The sequence below is a fragment of the Dermacentor albipictus genome, chromosome 6, assembly GCF_038994185.2.
Source record: "Dermacentor albipictus isolate Rhodes 1998 colony chromosome 6, USDA_Dalb.pri_finalv2, whole genome shotgun sequence".
Taxonomy (NCBI): Eukaryota; Metazoa; Arthropoda; class Arachnida; order Ixodida; family Ixodidae; genus Dermacentor; species Dermacentor albipictus.
This window is the reverse complement of record NC_091826.1, coordinates 48,274,145-48,297,429: the sequence shown is the minus strand read 5'-3', so window position 1 is coordinate 48,297,429 and position 23,285 is coordinate 48,274,145. Positions and strand designations below refer to the sequence as shown.

Genomic DNA, 23,285 nt, shown 5'->3' with positions numbered 1-23,285 from the left:
TACAACGATGCTCTAGAACAGGATTTTGAATTCATAAACGAACCGAAATGTTTGGTTAAACTGACCCGCCAAATCTCTCCGTTTATTGTTGAGTCAAGCGGAGGCGGACGCCTGTTAAAAGGGGGAAATAACGATGGCACATACGCAGGATGGTTCGCAACGTTTTTTTTTTCTGTTACCAACGAAGTGGCGGCTGCAGATTCTTGAGCTTTCGCTTGGTTACCGCGGCCCTCCGTCAGGGCTACGCAACACAACTACACCGGAATAAAATTGTCACGCTTTCTCATGCGAGCCGCTGTGTTGTGGGGAATGCAAGTAATTAGAGGTTGAACAAAGGTTGAAAAAGCTTGAACCGACCGTATCCAGCGCCCTCGCCTTTCCCCTTCGTACGATCGCGATGGAAATCGGTAAAACTGAACGTTGTTACTCAGTCCTTCATGTTCATGGCAATTTACAACACAACAGTGGCGTCGATTGCGCCGTTTCTTCGTAGCGCGTGGAGCTATCGAGGTTGCCGTCGTTTCCGCCATCAGTCTGACGGGTGAGCCAGCAAGCGCTTTATGGCAGTTTGGCGGCGCGTCCGACTAGCTCAGAAATTCATAGCTCTTTGCCTGGGTGTTAAATGAGCAAAACACTCGCAATGTGGACCAAAGTCTAGTCAAATCGTTGTTTCGCAGTCGCTAGCTGCATAGGCAACTTAGCATGGGAGTCTGGCTTTGCACTACTCAATTACTGCCTCTTCGCACCGGCAGGTGGCGCTACGCGTCTTGCAAAACTCCAGTGTCTGACGTTTATACTGGGGCGCGCCTACGAAACGCTCGCGTAACCGACTCAAGGGGCGCGTTCATTTCGGAAAGCAAGTTCTTCGAGATCCACGTGCTGTCTACCTATACTACCGTGCTACCGATATGCTGGTTAAAGGCTCTCCTCTATATGAAATTACGCAACGAAAAAAAAAAACGCTACCTAAATACCCTCACTGCCTCAGATATATACCGTCGAGAGCCCCAGTTTTTTTAAATAAAACGAATACATTTCTTGAAACGCTCGGCTATATTCGCATACAATCGCAATCATCGCCTGTAGTTTCTGCACGAATGTTTTTATTCTTCTTAATTTTTTTTGTTAAGAGTGTATGATTGTACCAATTAGAGGGTACCTACGACGCTGATCAGTTCTATACAACCACGTTATAGTATGACAACTTAAGGTAAAGTGACTCTGAAGCGAAAATTATAAGTTTACTTCTTTCAGTAAATCCCCCGCTCTGCAATATATATATATATATATATATATATATATATATATATATATATATATATATATATATATATATATATATATATAGATAGATATATATATATATATATATAGATATATAACATTCGTGCCATAAGGTGACGCTTTCATAGACTTGACAGAAGACTTGACAAAAAAAAAAAACTCGAAATCCGTTACGCGTTCTTGCGTAAAAAAACAAAATGAGACGCGACCACACACAGCGCCTTCTTTTGCATCACGAAACCCCCCTCCCGGACCTATCGAAAATCCTAGATTTCGCGCACACGTTCCAGAGAGCCGAGCCCTCCCTCCCACATGCTCCTTTCTATTCTACAGTACGTAATACGGCGCGCAACTAATAACCTTTTCCTTCGTCGAAAAGAATTATCTGCATATCGAAATGGTCCAGATAAAACTGTGCAGTAGACCGTGCGATTCCCCATTCTTCTGCTGGTTCGCGTGTCATAATGACGACGGTAAATTAAACGCGGTTGTCCTTCACCGCATGCGGGCAAATTACAGCACCACGTTTTACGACTGGAAAACAAATCCGACCCTCTCTTTTCGCTATGGGTAAATTGCCTGTTTCGCGAAACCGAAACAATGAAACCGAAATCGAAACCAGTCGAGCGAAACACTTCGCCCCTCTTCCAAATGCTGCGTCGTCTGAAACGTAGGCGCCGTTCACGATCGCATAATTTCCGTAACGCACGTCGAGGGTAGAACAAAGGAAACGCAAGCACGTAAGCAAGCGAAGAACGAATGAACATAAAAAAGAAATAAAGAACAGATAAGGCCGAAGTTGGAGCAGACGGCGGTACCGGCACGAACTAAAAGGGAAGCGGACGAGAGGTCGAAGACGGAGCAGACGGCGGTTATATCGCTTCAACGGCCAACGTGAGCCTTGGTCTGTTGCAGCACGTGTGCTTGCTTGCGCGCAGCCGGAACCACGGAACGGAAGGAGCGGATCCCGCCGTTTCATCGCCGTGCGCGGCGAACCGGAAGTAACGGGCCAGCAACTTCCACCCTCGCCCCAACCCGGCACCCCCAACACGCCATTCTTGTGCCGATGCGAGCACGCCAAGCAAGGAGTCGTGCGCGGGAGAAGCAGACGACGGAGTACAGACGCGGCGGAGGCAGTCTGCTACGGATCGTAGCAGACGAAGGCAAAAGCCAAAATAACAGCAGCCAAAGACACGTTCTGGCGCGCGCGCCACAAACAGGCCCACCGATTCCTTCTGCCGTTCATTCGTGTCTCTCTTCTGTAAAGCGCAACCTATTTTCGGTCGGGAGAAAAAAGGGTCGGGCCTCTCGGACCGCTACTGGTAGCGTTCCACGAACGGTGATGCAAATTCCCCAGAACAAAAACAAAGAATGAAACAGCGAACAGACAGAACGGGAGCGGGGGGCAGAAAACAAAAAGGAGAAAGAGGCAAGCAAAAAAAAATGTGCAGACGGCCAGACAAAAGGACGTCTGCGCGTGGGCCGGCCATAACAGTGCCGGAAACGACCTGCTGCTGCACAGACCTCTTTTGCGCTGTGCAGTGTACGATACTGTCCCGGCTTGCCTATACGCTGCTGTTTCCGGTTGTCGAGGCGCTCTGAGAGAGATAGAGAGAGAGAGAGAGAGAAAGATCCCGACGCCATGACGACGTGGCCCGGCACTTAATGTTTGGGTCGAGAAAGGCGGCCATATTCTTGGACGACGCTGTTGACCTGAATACGATGTCAAGAGTAATGTTCGCCGAGATCAAAACATATAAAAAAAGAAGTATACATAAGAGGCCAGGCCTGCTGAATTATTATGCTTGACTTAAGCAATGCCTAGACTTTTCTTTTTTGACGTTTTACGGTTGCACGCTTTCCTAAGTGCCCGCGTCTACATTACATTCAGATATGGTAAGTGCGTTGCACCAACATCTCAATATGCGAAGGTATACTTGAGTGTGGTTAACGAAGGCTAAAAAATGATCTATAAACACTTCATTGATGCAACTTTTCTGCTACTTACGTGTCTTAACATATAAAGAAGACCAGCCGCGGTTGCTTTAGTGGCCGTGGTGTTCGGCTGCTAAGCACGAGGTCGCGGGATCGAATCTCGGCCACGGCGGTCGCATTTCGGTGAGGGCGAAATGCGAAAACACCCGTGTACTTAGATTTAGGTGCACGTTTAAAGAAACCCTGGTGGCCTAAATTATTCCGGAGTCCCCTTACTACGGCGTGCCTGATAATCAAATCGTGGTTTTGGCACGTAGAACCCCAGAATTTCGAACATATTTTTTGATCGAATGATAACGACATGCGCCTCGGGAAAAGATTGCTCGAAAAGCGTCACCAGTAGTGAAGTACCTACGCCCTGGTTAGCGCAGGTTTTTCGACACGCGCATATAGAATGGCGATTTATGGGCAACAGCATGTGAGTAAGCGGTAGTCGCCTGCGCAAATCCTACCGTAGGTACACTCCGATGCAGTTTCACGGTATGGGAGCCACATTCTTTTTTCTGAGTTATGGAGTGTTGTTACGTTACTTATACAACCACATGAAAAAAAAACAAGAAGGAAAAAGAAAAAGAATGGGCAATGCAACCAGGGAAAGCAAAGCGGGATTGAATCGCTATGCTTGACTGAAATGTAGAAACAATACGGAATACGGAAGAAGCAAAAAGGGAAGCAAAAGTGGACGAAGGAACTAATTGGCGCAGTTTCCTAATTGCCTAACCCACGCTCTCCGTGTCACAACTTTCTTTTCTGCTTGTGTATGCGTACTAGATTATCCCTGGGAGCAGGGTGTCGAAGCGAAACTTTTATTTTCTCCCCGGTCTTCGTTCCGATTTTCGTTCTGGTTCAGCGAAAACGGTTGGGTTCCGGCTTAACTCCGGGGAGAAAGAAAGATGTAAACCGGGTCGAACAGGTTCATGCTCGTTTGCATAGCAGAAGAACATTTGCAGAAAAACGGCGTAAACTAATATTGCACAGAAAGTCGGCGGTGCTCCAGAACTGCGCAAAGAAGTTCAATAAATGCCATACAAGTAAACGCGATGCGTTTACTTGTATGTTTGTTTATTTGCATTTGTTTATTTGTATGTTATTATATGGCATTTGTATGGCATTTGTTGTTTCATCCCGACACAACGGAGGGCAGCTGAGATGTGTAATAATAATAATAATAATAATAATAATAATAATAATAATAATAATAATAATAATAATAATAATAATAATAATAATAATAATAATAACAACACCTTTATTCATGAAAACAAATGGTGCAAAGTGCCAAGGCATTAGAAAAAATGTACATAGAACTATGGCATACGTTTGCAAATACGTTCAAGCATTGCCCACGCCTCGTATCCCAGTGGCACACACCCATTTCGAAGGAATTGGGTGTGTAGGAATAGGAATTTCGCCATTCGTGCATCCCTTTTGTCGTGGTTTTTCGTAGAACTGAGCTGCACTCGTTGGCATGAGTTCATATCGACATAAAAGCCGGCATATCTAGTGACAGATACCCAGCTGTTGCAGGAATGTATTTATTTATTTATTCCTCACATGCCCTGAAGAGCATTGGCTGAGGAGGGCACATCAATAGAAATACAGTGCAGAAGTAATAAACCGGGAGTAATGGTACAAGGCAAATACGCAAAAGGAATACAAAGTTGATTCAAGAAGGGCTTAAAAATAACATGAGATTAACGGAGATTAACGCAAAAACAAACGCGAATATGGCAAGAAAAGTGATAACCAAGTACAAAAGAAACAGTAGTACAAATAAAACAACATTTAGAGCATCTGAAAGAGTAGTACAGCAGAAAACAACACTTACAACAATACTAACGCCATTAATGCAGGCAGAGGTGGTTTTTGAATTGTACAGGGTCAAACAAAAAAGAAATTAAGTTGTCGGGAAGATCGTTTGAGGGCTTAATTGATCTAGGTAAGGCCGACGAACTGAACGATTGAGTTTTTCCATACACGTGGTTAAAGCAGAGACGATTATGCGTATAAGCGTCGTGAAGATCGAGGAGGAGATTCCAGAGGCGAAAATGAAGTGCGGGTGCGAACATATCTATGAAATAAACGCAAAAATGAAATAGAACGACGATTTTCAAGTGTCTGCATATCGTTAAGATTCTTACGACATTGGGAGACACTGGCGAAGGGACTGTAATTGTTAGAAATGAACCGGGCAGCTCGGTTTTGAATGGACCCAAGCATTTCAATGAGGTGTTTTTGATGGGAAGACAAAATAGATGAGACAAATTCCAACTTTGCACGAGTAGATGTTAGGTGCGCTAGTTTTCCGAAAGGTGCTAGTCGAGTGTCGCAGGCTTCGGCGTACGAAACCTAATGTCTTCGATGCTTTGTAGGAAATTATTGAAATGTGACAGGACCATGAAAGTTTTGGTGGGAACGGAATTCCTATATTTGTACGACATAGCTTTGGACAGGAAAGTGTCATTAATGTAGTAGTGTAAATACCATGTTTGCGGCTAAACGTCATATATCTGCATTTAGTAGGGTTTAGAATCATGTGCCAGATTTTACATCAATCAACAACAGCTAAGATTATTTTGAAGGGTCAGGTGGTCAGTCTTTGAAGGGATCTTACGGTATACAACACAGTCATCTGTGAAAAGACGTAAATGGGATGCAACGTTATTGAGAAGGCCATAATTTAAATTATAAAAAGTAAGGGTCCAAGCACGCTTCCCTGTGTTACACCAGAGGTTACGTCACATATGCCAATGTGACTTAGACCAAATAAAAAAAACACATTAATTATCAAAAGAAACAGTAAAATGTCATTCCTTTTGCAATTAAGGGATATGTGTGGTTTAGAGATTCGTAAAACCCAACATTATATGTGCAATATTTTTGTAGTTATCTTTCATAAAGAAAAGCACAGGTGCCCTCAGTGGTAATCTTTTTCTGGTCAACATTCAGTTTTGGCCAATTTACGCACTGACAGAGGCCAAAATAAACGATACCCGCCGTGGTTGCTTTGTGGCTTTAGTGTTGCGTTATTGAGGCACAGGGTGCGGGATCAAGTCCCAGCCGCGGCGGCCGCATTTCGACGGGTGTCTAAATGCAAAAATGCTCATGTCCCGTGCACAGGGGGCACGTTGAAGATTCCCTGATGGCCAAAATTAATCCGGAGTCTGGCACGTAAAACCTCAAAAATTAAGTTTAATGGACTGAATGACACCCCCTCGAAATGCATCGATTCCGCGCTCAGATCTACGATGCTCACGCGGTCAGCACCAGGGCTCTAATCAGAGGAGGAGGACGAAGAAAATGACTTCTGTAGAACTTTGTAGAAACGCAAAGGCCGAAAGCGAGCTAGTATTAGAAAACATGCTGCCTGTATGCTATTAACAACCAACTATGTATCTTGAAAGAATAATAAACTGAAACTGAAATTGAACTGACAAGATGTGGATCTTACTCCGCCGGGATACAGACAAAAATTCAAGGTGCGCTAAAGGTGAGCCAAAGCGTGAACCAACTCTTGACATCTGCGAGGACGGCGGTTCTTCAGACCGAGGAGAAGAAGACCTGCAGCGGCGGGCCAGACACGTCCAGATATCCTTGTTTGAGGTGCAGCACAGGAAAGCGGACCAACACGCCTGCCACCTAGTGATGGAACTGCACAACCTTTTTTGCCTAGCACCGATGCGGGAATATAAACAGGGTACCGGCAGCCACCATTCCCGAAAGTTTCCAGCAATGGGCATGGTCACAAGGGGGAGTCGCAGCAGCGACTCTTCTTGTGTCTGGATAGTCCTGGACAGAAAGAAATTCCTGGACTCTCGTTCAGGCATTTCTTTCTCTACAAGAACAAACGTGGCGAGAGTCCAGGACGAGAGTCCTGGAACAAACGCGGAAGAGGAAGCACTATAGGGAGGAGAGATAAGCGACGCTGCACTGAAGCCACAAATGAAGCAGGATATGCGTGAAAGTGTTGCGATACCTTACCTTCCCGGTGCAAGTGAGGCCTTAGCCCCTGTGCTTCGTTATTTTATTATGCGCACGTTGCACATGTGCCAGCGAAAAAAAAAGAAACGGAAAAACGTGCTTGTAAATGTCAAAGACAAGGGTTCGAAAGAAAGGCACCCAGGTGTTGTGCATAATATTCCTTGCGCAGGCTGTAGTCACGGCTACAACACCGAGAGGAGACCTGCCGTGGTTGCTCAGTGGCTATGGTGTTGGACTGCTGAGCATGAGGTCGCCGGATAGAATCCCGGCCACGGCGGCCGCATTTCAATGGGAGCGAAATGCGAAAACACCCGTGTACTTAGATTTAGGTGCACGCTAAAGAACAACAGGTGGTCGAAATTTCTGGAGGCCTCCACTACAACGTTCCTTACCATCAATAAGTGGTTTTGGCACGTAAAACTCCATAATAAAAAGAAAAAAAAACAACACTGAGGCGGGTAATTTTCGAGGGCGCATCAAGGAACACTGCTATGATGTAAAATAAAAAGTATCTTCTAAAGTTCTTGCCGAGCGTTCTGCGTCAGAAGGACACGACGTTGACTTGGGTAGCGCGCACGTGCTAGCCATTGAAAGTAATCTAACCTCGCGGTTGCATCTCGAGTCATTGCTACTCCAGGCCACTAATACCACGCCGAACCGCAGTGGCGGCAGCCTTCCTTCCGTTTGTGCCCGCTGTTTGCATCATCAGTTCTCACGCACATAATCGTCTCCCTCTCTCATTCGCTTTCAGTGTGAACAAGGCTCTCGTATAGGAGACGAAACGCCTTGTTTCCTTTTCTTTCATTTTTTTGGTCGGCGTCCGTTTTACCTTTGACTATGAGCATTCCCGACCAGACAAGTTTTCGTGTAACTCTTCATTTCACTTAAGAATACTTAGGTAACTCAATTTTTGTAAAATCTTCCCTGCTTTCTCCTCATTAATACTCGAAACGTCTCTTGTTTGTCTCGATCGCTGACCAGTCAACCGCAGGCGTTCATATCTGTCGTCATCCCCCTTCGAAATGTGGGGGTGAGAAACGGTCACCCAACGTAGCCTGCTTGAGCTGATCAGGTATTATATACATTCGCATGTCAGTCTAGCAATGTGCCTACATCTTCTTGATCTTTTATCCCTTAGTTAAAACATGCCTATACTGTAGAGATAGAACGATATAAGCTTTACTGATAACCCGCCGTGGTTGCTCAGTGGCTATGGTGTTGGGCTGCTGAGCACGAGGTCGCGGGATCGAATCCCGGCCACGGCGGCCGCATTTCGATGGGGGCGAAATGCGAAAACACCCGTGTGCTTAGATTTAGGTGCACGTTAAAGAACCCCAGGTGGTCCAAATTTCCGGAGTCCTCCACTACGGCGTGCCTCATAATCAGAAAGTGGTTTTGGCACGTAAAACCCCAAATATTATTATTATATTAAGCTTTACTGATAGGCTGGAGATGTTTCTCTATATCTACGTCTACATCTATATTGTACAGTTCCCCCTGCCTGCAACGACTCAGGTGCACTACTGCTGTTACTGTTGAGATACAAGGTTCTGCGTAGCCTCCGATATCGTGCACTCCGTTTTCATAGATTCGATCATCTCAGAGGCCAGGTCATTAGATTCGCACACTCTCTTACGAGTGCGTGACCTGGCGCGTGGCTCCCTCTGTGAGAAGGCGGGAGTTCTGCGTCTGTCCGCACATCTCAACTCCAAGACGGCAATTCGCCAGGCTTGTCTTCACAGCTGGGACGCGGAAGAAACAATGAGAGAGGGAAGAGAGCGAGAGAGAGAAATGTCAAAGAAATGACGTAGGCTGTTTACCTTAAAAGTCAATGCGAAACAACCTTCTCTGTCACATTCAACATGATCGAACGCGCGTAGCGGAACACTGACGTCAGTGGACCAACGCGCCGAAAATGTCAAGTGAGACCGTTTTCTAGAGAATCCGCAGAACATAGAATGGCCGTTTGTTCGGCGCTGCGTGTGGGAGATAACGCATCGGGCTTGCAAGTGCGCGTTCCAACGCGTGCATGAATGGCTGGCGCATTTGCGGCGCCTTTTCCAGGTTGACAACAGAGAGAAAGAAAGAAATGTAAGCATGCGTTAAAACAATGAAACACAGAAAAGATGCGGTCTTGTTGCAACAGGCGGAACGTCGTGACTTTTTCGCTAGTTGGGGAGGGGAAAGGAGTCGTCTATGAAAAAGCGAAAAAAAAAAAGGCAAGACGATGAAGGTGAAACAGAGGACGTGGAGGATGAACCGTCGGACTTCATCGTCTCATTGTGTGGAAACGAATATTCGCAATGTCAAAAGCCACGCGGTGCATGTCTCGTAGAAAAAAAAAACTGAAAAAGAAAAAAAATGCATCGCGCGATGTGTAAATGAACTTAAAAAAAGAAAAAAAAAAGGTACAGTGGTTTCACGGAGACTACTTCAAAGGTTAACGGGCACAGAAACAGAGGCCTCACGGGCAGCTTAAGGGGCTAGCAGTTAGGACGTCGCACGCGCCCGGGCATCGTAGTTTAACTGAACGATCATTTCGGGAAAGCACTGTCGAGGACGAGATCAACGAGGCTTTTCTTCTTGTTTCCGTTTAGTTTGTCGCTATTCGCTCCACAGTTTTCGACACTCTTTTAAATATTATTTCAGACCTCAGAACTCCGCATATTGTAACTCCGCACACCGCCAGTGCCGTGCTTGTATCTCCCATCGTCTCATTTTACAGGTAGTTCCAGAATTTCCGGTCAGCGACACCTCAGGAGACACCTGATTGTGCGGCTGGGTCGAATTTTCGACGAACGCCACATCACTGCACCGAGTTTGTTCTTGTTATTCTTGTTCCCCCCGGAATACCTAGGGGTGTGCGAATAGTGATTTTTGAGGCCGAATCGAATAGGAATCGAATAGTGCCAGAAGATAATAGAATGGAATCGAATACAGTTGAATCCCGCTATAACGAAATTCACGGTGCACGAAAAAAAATTCGTTCTCGCGGAACTTCGTTATCGCAAAAATTCGACGTGAAACGCAGAAAGAATTGCCCAAGCAGCAGCAAAGGCGTTTAATGCCAAAAATCTGTAAGCTTGGTTTGCTTACGCTTCACGGCGAGCAACGCCGTCACGCGATTTTCGCACTCGGTCAGCAAACCCATTGCAACATCGTCGTCTCGGACAGCAACGAAATTCCTGATGACATCAAAAGCGTCCATCACCTGTACGGCGGTTGCCGCAGCCGGCGCTTCCTGTACGTCGTCGTCTTCTTCATCGGAAGAGTCCTTATCATTCCGGGCAGCTTTTATGATCTGCTCATCACTCACATCTTCGTGAACAACAACACAAGCGTCAGCGCCGATGTATTCGTCGAGCTCGAGATTAGGCGGCACGGTTCCTATTTCTCCCAGCGTTTTCCAGGCGGCCGCGATCCCCGGAGCCGGTGACGCCTCTTCGTCGTCGTCTGTAACGCCTGGTGTTAGGCCAGCAGAGTGTACGGGTCGACCTTCGGCAAATCCGGCGTGCCTGAAACAGTTCACAATTACTGAGCGCCCCAGTGTGCTCCAGGCAGCAGACATAATCTGCAGTGCCACGTACAAGTCCACCTTCGTGTCTCGGCCGGTTTCAGTGTTAAAAAGCAGCCGCTGAATTAACCTCCCGCGGTAAGCGCGCTTCAGGCTAAGAATCACGCCCTGATCGAGAGGCTGTAAGACAGACGTGCAATTGGGAGGGAAAAACCTCAGCTCCGTGTTAGTGAGCTTGACTTCGTCGGAGTGATGCGCTGAACAATTGTCCAAAAGCAAGCAAACTTTACGGCCCTGCCGCTTCATGTCGCGGTCGAATGCCATCATCCACTCGGTGAAAATAGCGCGGGTCATCCATGACTTGTTGTTCGCCTTGTACTGCACAGGTAGGCTACGAGTTCCCTTAAAACAGCGCGGCTTGGCACTTTTGCCTATGACTAACGGCGGACGCTTGTCCGAGCCATCCATGTTTGTGCAAAGCAGCACTGTGATGCGTTTTTTGCTGTGTTTGCCGCCGTGACAGCGCTGCCCCTTGAAGTCGAGCGTCCTAGCCGGCAACATCTCGTAGAATAGCCCGGTCTCGTCGGCGTTGTAAATGTCTGCAGGCGCGAAGTTGCTTAAAATTCCGGCCATGTTACTCGCCTTCCAAGCAGCTGCTCCGTCCACGTCTGCTGACATTGACTCGCCGCACAACACTTTTCCAACGATGTTATGGCGGGCCTTGAAACGGTTTAGCCAGCCAATGCTGGCTTTAAAATCATCAATGCCAAGCAGGCATGCATAGTTCAAGGCTTTCTGCTGGACGATGCTTCCGGACAGGGGGACGTTGCTGGCTCGTGCTTCCACAAACCACGCATGCACTGCTTTGTCCAACTCTTCATGGAGGGGCCGCGTCACCTTTTTGTGCTTCGAGGATGTGCCTGAAGCAAGTGCCATTCTCACGCTGTCCTTATTGCCTAGAATCGTTGACAGCGAACTTGCAGGAATTCCGAAGTCTTCAGCAATTGCCGCTTTCTTCCTTCCGCTTTCTGCTTGGGCGATTATTTGAGCTTTTTGCTCAAGGGAAAGAGTTTTGCGTTTTTTCACTTGCGTTGCCATCGTGTCCTGCGGATGAAAACTCGTCGTTGTCGAAGAGAAAGGCAGCGAGTGAACAACGCGACCACGACACAAAGCCAAAATGGCGGAACTGCAATCACGTGATTTCATGCTTAATGTGGCTTTGGATTTGACTTGGACTTCTCGCCAATAAAACTAGTTTCGGTTTCGATTTTGAACGCGAAAATTTCGTTGAAGCGGAAACGCTCTGCAAAAATGGTTCGTTGTGCAGAGAAATTTAGGCCATTAATTCTTATAGGATACTCCCGGGGAATAAAAAATTATTCGTTGTCGCGGAAATTTCGTTGTGGCGGTATTCGTTGTGGCGGGATTCAACTGTATAGAATAGTTTACGAATAACGAATAACCGTTATCGTCATTAATATAAGGCAATGTTCACATCCCTGTATTCCTCAAGTTAGCAAGTTCCTGACATCACATAACACGTTATGAAGCGTTGATTATCAAAATAACAAATGAAGCATTAGGATCAAGCGAATATAGTTTCTTCGCATTTACAAGGCTCTTCAGAAAGTGCGAAGGGTAGCTGTACAGTCTGTAAAGTATAGCTACGTAAGTGACGTAGCCTGCTCCACTACGCAAGTTCTCATGTTTTATGCCTATACTGTGTCCACAGGTGCTTAATTTACTGTACGTTTGCTCCAAGTTTATGTTTATTTGGCCGCTAGTGACGTTCTGAAATATAAAAAAGTATTCTAAAAGAAACTTCAGTGTCATTCCCCTCTGTGAAGGTGAACGAAGGTATGTGAGAAGGTATGTGGGCCCCTTAATGACCAACTGTCCACTGTCGTGCGTCGAACGCCGTCTGTACATAAATGGAAGGCGAGGCGCTACCATAGTCGCCCCTCCACCATGTTGAGCCTCGGACGATGATGAGGCACGGGGTGGTATACATACCCATGTAGTGTTGCAAAACGCGGCGGGACACCTTTTATCAACGAATCCCGGCACGTAGAACAGACACGCACCTCACCGCACTCCGAGGGCACACTCCGCTTCACCGTAGCCAAGGCGACCGCCCATTGGTCGACGCCCCACAGCGCAGTAATTGTTGTGAGGTCCCTCTAACACCGCAAGCGGTCACACACAACACAAGCCACACAAAACTGGTTAGCCACAAACTCCCCCATGAAACCTGGTCGCTGCTCCAGTGAAACGTGTCAAGATTGTGGGACCGGGGCCACATGGACGGTGGTGGTCCTGTAAGCGTGCCCCCCCTGGTGGGGGGCACGCTTACAGGACAACCACCACGGGTTAGCGGAAGGGAGAGAACGGAGATACTGAGATACGCAGGCGTTTGAAACACCGACAAAGAGATGGCGGTGTGAACGCAGACATGGCCGACGCTGGTCAAAGCGTAGTATCTGTTCTTATCGGCTTAATATGTGATACCTGGACCCAAGATATGGAACTTACTTTTGCAAGTTGGTGGATCGCTTCAAGCCTGCTTCACCTCCGCCGCGGTCTGCACGGTATTGCCCTACCGTCGGGATCTACCTTAAAAATGATCTCGCCATCTATTTTGATCGTTGTTCCTGTTATTAACGTAATTTCGAGCATAGTTATCATGTTGGAGAACAGGGGAAGCCGAAGGCACCACTTTAAATATACACAACAACAACAACAACAACAATAATAATAATAATAATAATAATAATAATAATAATAATAATAATAATAATAATAATAATAATAATACCATATTAATCCCTTAAGCGGCAACTACATAGAAGCATATCGCAGACATACTCCCGGAGATGCGCTGCTTCAATTCGCCGCAGGCGTTTACTAATTACCGACGACAATGTATCGGATGTTTCAGCGAACACTTTAAAATTTTTTTAAAGGTAGCCTGTGGCAGATAGCACAATTATAGTTCAATATAGTTCATTATAGTCTACGCAAAGAGGTGGACATTAGTTGCACAATAAATTGAGATGCATAATTGGCTAACTAACAAATCTTCTAACTTTCTAAAACTTTCTATTTAATTACCTTATGGCCCATATTGCAGTCTACAAATTCTAGCCGTACAGTTCGCGAGACGGATGCACTTGGAAAGAATTGTCAGGATGACGCCAGTTTCGAGATATTTATTAATTCCCAAAGTTTGCGGGGAAATGCATTGGCGCTACAGTTACTTTTGTGCGTGAATGCATAAAACGACGTTTTGTTAATAAATCTAATCAGTTCGAGGAACTCACAGAAAGGCTAAATGTCTGAGTAGCATGATTGAGAGAATTCACAATAATGTGTTCCAGGAACGGACGTGTGCTCTTCTCAGTATACCCAGCAGTTACAAAGTTGCTACGAAGCTAATCTCGTGTTTTTAATTGATATATTCATGAGCGAGGTTAGATGTGTTTCTTGGAAGACAAGGTTCAAGCTTGAGAAGTAGTGAAGGACAATGAACTGAAACAATGGAACGAAAACAAACAGTGGTATGAATAAGAGGGCAAACGGGGGTAGGTGATATTCTTGCGGATATTAAGATGGATAAGTGAAGTTATTGAGCAATTTATTTGGATATCCCTGGAAAATGTTGAAAAGTATTGCTTCACTGACATATCCACAAGCCTTAAATTATCCAATAACGAAAGATAGTAACACGATGTGACTCATAAAAAGAAGAAACGTCCCGACAATAAAGCGCATTTCGTAAACACACTTAAAAAGTCAACACAGAAAAAAGAAGCAGCAACAAGATTCTGCACTCGCAGCAGTTGAAGACAAGCCTCAATAAATTAGTTGAATGAAATAATACAGAACTAAACAAGTGCCCAATGACATACTAAGCGATAGTACAGGGATACACTTCAACTTTCCCAAAGTAGGTTATTTGTTAAAGCTTTTAGAGATGATCGTTGAAGGGATGCGTTATCCCATGGTCCGAGAAATTTTTACTGCGAAGTTGCGCACACCATGTTATGCACAGAGCAGGAAAAGGGTGGCCTCATAATGTTTCAAAAATGGGTGTCAAGGAAGTGGGAAGTGAAGTTAACGACCACCGAAGATTACGTAGTGTGATGCGATTAGCAAAGTTGCCGGCGCACGATCAAGTCTGCTCGTGCAAGACAGGGTTAATTGGCAGACTGCTCGGAGATAGGTCTTCGTCCTACAGAGAGCGGAAGTTGTCGGCAATGATAACCGATAATAACAAGGACCTTGTGTTTGAGTGGTCCGTGACAGACAGTGTTTCCGCGCATTCGTAATGATTCGAGATCATATAATATAGCGCAGATTATAGCGACCAATCGTCGAATACGGTAACATTGTCGCGGCACCCCTCGCCTTAGGCCAATGGCTAGGCATCGTTACGCTGCCGGTCTCAAGGTTCAGGTCGCGGGGACCGATCCTCGCCCTGGCGGCCGCATTTCGATGGGGGCGCGATGGAGTACTTAGATTTAGGCGCATGTTAATGAACCCCAGGTGGTAAAAATGAATCCGGAGCCGTGCCCCTCCCCCCTCACTCTGGCGGGTCTCACTGCCACGTCGTGATTTTTAGCCCGTAAGAACCGCCGAATTTAATTTATATACTTATTTGCCATGGACCTCCATCAGTAAAAGCTCTAAGAAATTCCAAACAAGGCCTTTCGCTTTGCTCATTCGAAGTACTCGCTCAAGGAAAGCGTGACTGATTCGTTCTAGCGTGTGCATGTTGAAACACTGTAGCAAGCCGCAGACGCATTGCTTGAACGCATGAACTGCAACACAGTCAACAAAAACGACTACCTAAAGCCACCATATCATCGCTCATCTAGAACGAACCGTGCTAAGTGTATCAGTCCATTTATTACGCACTGCGACGCGTCTAAGCGCTTTTTTCATCAACGATAGACGTATGGAACAAGCTTACGCTCAAGTGTACTATAGGTGCAGTCTACAGAAGAATTCGTGGCGATGATAGAACATACTTTCAGCGATTGTGAAATGGGTGCATATGACATATGAGCTCCGTGATAGGAACTAATTGTTTGAGTGTAATAAGCGTTAGTAATTGTATTCCTTGTTACCATTCAAACACCTTTCTTCTTCCGTCTTTATTGTAATGCTAACTTTTTACTGTTGCACTTGTCTATGCGTATGTTTGTTTGTTTACTTGCCTCAAAACTAGATACTGTAGAAAGCTAAGACATGCTGTTCTTCCTGCTGCGCAATGCTTGTTTTAAAGCGAAGCTTTATGCGGCTATGCTAAACGAAAATCTGTCTGTTCGCGCCTGTGTAGAGAAAAATATCATCATCGGAAATGGCTCGAACGTCGTCGCCGTCTTCCAGAGCTGGCTCCGTTGCCGCGCATCATTCCAGCGTAGAGAGAGAGAGAGAATGCAGAGAAAGGCAGGGAGGTTAACCAGAGGTAGTTCTGGTTGGCTACCCTGCACGGGGTGAAGGGTTAAGGGGGATAAAAAGAGAAAGAGAGCGGAAGGGGGAGATAGAGAGAAAGCGAGACGAGCACTAACAAAGCGCATGCATTATGGAGCGGTAGGGGGCGGCGTTCTTAAAGTCTATAGTGAAGCCCCGTAGACCGCAGGAACCTTGATAACGCGAATTCCAGCGTAGAATTTCACTTTTCTGTCTTTTCTGTCGTCGTAATGGCGAAGCCGCGTTGACCGGTGTATGAGCCATTGCTTAAGGTGGTCTGAGCCCCATTCATTGTCTGATGTGACGGACAGATTTAATTTTGAGGTATTTTAATTTTCAAGACTCGCAAGCGAAAACGGCGAACTGCGGGCATGCCGTCACTGACGTCGTTCTCTCTGTAGTAGCCGAACGTGTGTGTAACATCCTTAAGAAACACAAATACATAACCAATAATTGAGATACTTTAATGCACCGTCGGGATTAAGCCAGTGATAAAAGCCCGGTTAGCACGTTTCAGCTTCGCTGGTTGACCATCTGTACGAAGTGCTTGGGCGGTGATTTCTTTCTCTAGTTAGTTTTCTTTCAATTTTTAACATTCGTTTACTCGGGCGCACTTTTGCAGATGTGTTGCTCCCACATACAGAAAGTTCACAAATTCTAGACATTCCTTTAAAAAATGCTATGCGAGAACGCTCTCGCCTTGTACAACTTCTTTAACGTTTCGTCAGAGTGCAATTGTATCCAAATGTCATTACTTTTGCCACCCAGCATTTATGAAAGCTATAGCGTTCAGCTTAATGTTACTTGAAGCATCGAATGATGTTGACCACGAGTGACATTATAATGGTCCTTGAAACACGGGTGTATGACTGGTATGTCCACAGGGTATTAAGAATGAAGAAGAGAAGGAAGAGTTGACTTTATAACCTTTAGTCACGGCGTAAGCATTTGTGTAGGCGATTTGCATTTTGCCAGTTCTTTCTAGAGGGTCACAAAGAAAAAAAAAACGCTGACTATACCGTAATCGAGAGTAGATGTAAGCATGAAATGGCTACAGGCAAAGCAGATTGGTTGTAGGTGATACCTAGCCACAATCTTAATTTGGGTGTAGTGCATGTTGGCAACAGCACGCCCTACTACACCACACCGCACCACGCCATACTAGGCACTGGTCCATATGGACGCAATACTTTCCTGTCGCAGGTAGAACCTCATTGCAAGTCTCGTGTCGGCCGAACAGAGACATTCGCGGTGCACCGGATGCTACCGGCTTTGAACGCTGCAGGACGCTACCGGGGGCGCCTCAATGACAGCTGGCGTTGAAAAGAGCACAGGCAACGCTGTATCAGCGCCAAAGGATGACAACCAAGTCTATAGTGCCCTGCATCTGCCTTTTGAACGTTCGCTACTGGAAGTGACAAATAGAACTTCAGTGTACTTAGAAGTTGCAACTTGAGTGATGTTGTGAACAAACATTTTGAAGAACCCGGAAGCAATCTTTTTTGTAACTTGTTTGGGAAGTAACTAGCGTATGCAATGCGGTTTTGAATGGTTGCCCGGATACTCTCGTTTGATGCCTCGGTAACGGCTTTGACCATATGCTTTGACTTCTGGCTTAAGGCCACTTGAAGGGCGCCGACAACGGGAGCTAAAAGCAATTCATGCTAGAACTAAGGTCACGGCTGTGGATTGGTGTCAGACTTACCAAGTCGTATACAGCAGAGCGCTTATACAGCGAACGTTTATAGAACGAAATGAGCCGTATAACGAAGGAATAATTCTGTCCCCCAGTTATATCTTGAGCTGTGCGGTGTGCGACATTTACAGGGAAGGGACCAGTATAACAAATTGTACTGGAGGTCCCCACACTTCTTTATAAAGGCGTTCGATTGTGCTCGCTTGTAAAGTGGATGGACCGAAAGGCCGAAACCAACACAAGTTGGAACGTTACCCATGCAGCATCTTTCATCTTGATACTCGAGCACATACTCGATACTCGAGCACAACGGCTCGATGCAGGGGATGTCAAAAGCTGTGTCCGAACGACTGGCGTCCTAACAGGCTGCTTTCCTTTTGGAAAACGGTCTACAGGTTTGTTGGCTTGCGCCGGCACCTCTCACGTAATTCGAAAGACCACTTTGCAACCGCTGCTGGCACCGGGAAAGCTGGGCACTAGCGGAGCGTGCTGCACGCAACGCGCTGCGCGTAAGTTGGACGACTGGAACCGGCTTCCTTTCCGTTGTCTCCAAGCCTGGCGCCCTGCCCCCTTTCCTTCTCTGCCGCCCCACCCCCATCCCCCCGCTGCTGTGAAATTGTCGCCAACAGGATCCGCTTTGGAAGACGCGCGCCTATCCCACGGATCTCGCGAGAAAAAAGAAAAAACAGAAGCGGTCCCGGTCGGGCTATTCACGGAACCGTGGGCCGTGGACACCACATCCGCTGTGCATTTAACGTCGGTTACAAGAACCTAGCGGCGTCACGCTTGGCGAATGGCACTCGTGTTCCGGTATTCAGCCTATGATAGATAAAGACTACAACAAGTCAAGAACCCTAACATCAGGAAGACCTTACATGCGTAAAGAAATGTAATATGGTGAAACATTGTGTTGCTCTCATGGTCATCTTAAGATGGCCTCGATATCATGGTTTCAGCACCTGAACACTCAGAATATTTTAAAGATAACCTGCGCGATAACTAACTAACTAACTAACTAACTAACTAACTAACTAACTAACTAACTAACTAACTAACTAACTAACTAACTAACTAACTAACTAACTAACTAACTAACTAACTAACTAACTAACTAACTAACTAACTAACTAATGAACTAACTGACTAGACTAACTAACTAACCAACTAGCTAATTAACTAACTAACCAACTAGCTAACTCACTCACTCACTCACTCACTCACTCACTCACTCACTCACTCACTCACTCACTCACTCACTCACTCACTCACTCACTCACTCACTCACTCACTCACTCACTCACTCACTCACTCACTCAATATTTGACTAATTTGATACTTTGTATAGCGTCAGCCACTGTGGGCTCGTCCACCACTTGAACTAATGAAAGTCTACATATCAGTTCTGACTAAAATGTACGTTGTAGCACGTTGGACTAGCTGTACCGTTATCATTACACTGATAAGCGCACACGTCGCTGCATTCTGTCAGCGCTATCTGTATCGCTGCAACTTAGTGGATCGATAACGAAGGTATTGATAAACACCGCACAATCAGCAATGGAATGGAAAGTGACAGGCAGGAGCTTCGAAAGGAGCGCAGCGTGAATGAAAGAATGACACGGTGTAGCCGGTGTTTTAGTTACGATCAAGAGGAAGAAAATGCATTCAGACGAGCTACGTGATGCTTGGAGAGAATAACGAGTAGTAGTTTCGAATAAGAGAATGCGCATCAAGGGAAGGCAAGCGCAGCCGAGGACGGCAAAGAATCAGGTGACGTGAGTAAATTATGATGGAATCAGCTGACGCAAGTCAGGGGTAATTATAGATCTCTGGAAGAGGCTCTGGTGATGCAGTGGACATCAAATAGGCTGGTGATGGTGATTATGATGGGGACGATGACGATGATGATATTAATGATTATGCTGTTGATGCGAATGATGACAATTGTCGTCGGAAACGTTAAGACGCCTCGATAGCTGAATTCTATTGCGGCAGAAACAAATATTTAAGGACGTGTGCAATGGATGACTCTGGACGGTGTCGGATCCCATATATTAGTTTCTCGGATGTCATGACATTGCATTTATTGCTTTACACCTTTCGCCTAGCCTTATTTATTTGACTGAAACAGTATAATACTAATTATGGTCACCAGTGTGTTTACTATATTCATGTGTTGGCTTAACCGCTGAGTGTCTAACGTGCCACCCATGATAGTGACCTTTGTCAAGAAACATGCAGTGATTGCCTCCTTTTTATCACATCTGTGGGGGAAGCATGTTGTACAAAGGTCTGATTAAAATGAATTTGGAAATCCTCTCTTTCAACGGAGTTCATGTGATACCACTGCCCCGCATACAAGCATGCAATGTGTGAGGCTTGCATCAAGGGGCCCCATGAAGCAAATAAATGGTTTAGGTAAAGATGATGGAGAGAGAGAGAGAGTGGGGGGATTTATTTACAGAAAGGCTGAGAAGGAATTCTGATTATCGAAGGGTGGTTTCCCGATATAAATTACGACATCTACAAAGACACCTCAGACAAGAAGCTGGTTCACCTTTCGATTCCGAGACACTCTCAGCAGCACAATATCAGCGCACCGGAAATGGGCCCACCGCCAACGCTTCTTGTTCTGTGCCTTCTCACCGATTACATTACAGGAAGTCTGGACGAAGTGGAACATGCACGGGGGCTGAATTGTCCGCTCTCAGATACGGCGCATGCGTTTTGTTATCGCACACGCTGAATGTATAGCTGCAGGTACGTCTTATCGAAGCTCTCGCGACACCCACGTGAGGCTGCGCTGCAAAGACGCACGGAAAGAGTCAGAGAGATAATTGTGGAGGTGAGTGACCGCCCACCGGCAAGACAGATTCACTTGCGTGTGAGCCAAGCGCGCTTTCTATATAGTTTGTAATGTGGAGGTCGGTTTATGAAGAGGGAAGTTTGCATCGACCGCGAAGCGGCATGAAGTCATGGAAGGGAGCGCCGATGATTTTCTCGGAGAAATTCCGTAGTTGAATAACAACTCTGGGCATACAGCCCGAGTATCGAAACCTGACTAAGAATAACTACCGCGAATTTCTCGGCAATCACTCCAGAAATTGAGAAACTGCTGGGGACGTTTTCTCGGACAGTCTCTTTCGGCGATATCACTTTCAGAGCGCGCTTTATTGGCTTTGTTGACCAAAATCGGACGAGCTGATTCACTAGTTGAGCCTTACTAGCTGACGCTGACTTTCCAGTGCTATACAGCCGACGATAAAGCAGTTGCGCATCGTTACACCACTGAGCCAGATATTGCAATGAACACTTGAATCCCTGCAGTAAATTAGGAATATTTGTGCCTAAACGTTGACAAGAAGCCCGTCATTCCTCCCAATGCGTCTATACTGATGCATGCTCTCCACTTTGCCGCGAAAACATACTGTTTACGGTGGAACCGAAGCAGAGATCGCTGAATATCAAAGCGATTGTACTCAAACTGCTTCACACAGCGGTTGGGCCCTCCGCGATGAGCCAAAGCAATTGAGGCGGGCTATGAGTAGTCGGGAGCGACGTTGACTGACTGAGGCTGTCATGCCTTTCTCTGAGCACCAGCGGGAAGGAGATAAGAAGACGTGTGTGATAAGACGGTGAAAATGTCTTACGTCGTCATGTTTTGGAGTGGTCTCCCCGCTCTCTTAATCCGTGTGTGAGTGTGCTTGCACACAGGTGTGTTTGCGTGTGCGTCCACCGATTCAGAGCAGAAGAGTTGTATTCGCAAGATAACCACTGCACTGCGTATAACACAAACTGCGAACGATAACACAAAGACAACTTCCTGGCCCGTTAGTTGCTTATAAGTATGAGCCTGCTGATTCGAGTGGCGACAAACAACACTTTAGAGGGACAACTGTAACCCTGCTGGAGAACCGGGAATCTCCGTGGAGTGTCATTCAAACGCAATGGCTGCTTCAGTCCGAGGTGTATAGTGAAACCGTCCAACTGCCTGAGTCACGGCGCAAGGTCGAGTGAAATGATCATTTCACTATGCTACGGTCAGAGTTTCGGTTAACCATGTTACGAGTGATTCTAGGTGTTTGAATTGCTTAGATGCTAGACCACACATTCCGTGTCTCCTGAGGAATTCTTTTTTCAGGGGATAGTGACATTGCTGCACTCTTGACTCACCTTTCACAAGTCATGGCTGTTGCAATAGCAACGTAGGAAATCCCGTGCTGACAGCGCCCATTGTAGGTTGGGCATTTTCCCATCGCCTATCTCTTTTTTTCTCAGGATGCGCTTGGCGACGATGATAAGTTGCTGAGGGAAGTAACGGGAACGCCGTCGCATAGAGCGTGCGCGGCGTTGAATAGAGCAGCTCACGCGGATGTAGACCTGCAGGACGGATAAGAAGAAAAAAACGTGACCAAGTATCTTGGTGAGAGAGGAAGTTTGCATGTCATTTCTGATAGATATACATATGTATACGTAGATGCATCTGCAAGTTTTCTTTTTCTTAAGTTTTATGTAATTTACACAGGAAGGTGGCCGGTAAATTTTCGGTGCCGAGGCAACTGGTTATATGGGTATACATTGACTTTACAATATCAGTGTTTTGAAGACATCTTGTGTTAATAAATTCGCTACATTAGCTCATAACTTCAACATAAAATTAATTACATCCTCATCATTATTAACGAGAGTCTAATAATGCCTATGACTGACTCACAAGGAATAATAACATTTGTAATTTTTTTTGTTCAAATGACACCCTGTTACAACAAGTTGACTCTTGCTGGTTGCAGAACGCGCCTATTTGTTTTTGAGTGACGTGTCCCTTCTCTACTGACTGTGTCCCCTCGTGACACAGCTCACTGTGCAATAAACAGACAGCGAAGTATTTGTTTTTAAGCGCGGCAGCGTATCTTACGCCGTAATTTAAACTAAATGTCAAACGCCCGTTCTTCAATGAAATATAAGCGGCACGTGTCTCATATTTTACAACGTTCGCTGTAACTCAAAGCGTAAGGGGTAAGCCACGTGTGTCTGGTGCTGCCCAAAAGAGTGCACAGAAAAAAAAACGAAAACAAGGGAATGGTAAGCCTCAGTACGGTGTGAAAGTTTCAACCAAAGGGCTCGTTTTTGTCAACGAATTGAACTAGTAGTAGCTCAATACAGAGATAACAAGTGACTGTGAAGTTTTTGTCTGATAATAGTGACACATTTTGATGTAAACTTCATTACATATTGAAACAGTAATATATGTCAGACTTTCTCCCGTAACATATTGTATTTTGAGTATTCTGTTTATCTTCTTGTGCGCGAGTGTGTCTGTCTGTCTGTCCGTCCGTCTGT

At 45.9% G+C, this 23,285-nt stretch overlaps 2 protein-coding genes and 1 pseudogene across 10 annotated transcripts in view; 1 reads left to right on the top strand and 2 right to left on the bottom strand.

The window, feature by feature from the left end:
- LOC139061064 (E3 ubiquitin-protein ligase RNF217-like) overlaps positions 1–23,285 on the bottom strand; it is a 344,621-nt gene that overhangs the window by 92,468 nt on the left and 228,868 nt on the right. For 6 of the 9 annotated variants that reach the window (XR_011515155.1, XM_070540516.1, XM_070540515.1 and 3 more), the window contains exon 3: positions 22,119–22,325. The exons of the other annotated variants lie outside the window; for them this stretch is intronic. The gene's annotated coding sequence lies outside the window, so the exon portion shown is untranslated. The remainder of the gene's footprint in view (positions 1–22,118; positions 22,326–23,285) is intronic. 9 annotated transcript variants of the gene reach the window in all.
- Positions 10,293–12,163, bottom strand: LOC139061060 (tigger transposable element-derived protein 6-like). The gene has a single exon (XM_070540505.1). The coding sequence runs from the start codon at positions 11,978–11,980 to the stop codon at positions 10,322–10,324; it is 1,659 nt and encodes a 552-aa protein (XP_070396606.1). The 5' UTR covers positions 11,981–12,163; the 3' UTR covers positions 10,293–10,321.
- On the top strand, positions 13,227–13,396 carry LOC139047160 (U2 spliceosomal RNA; annotated as a pseudogene).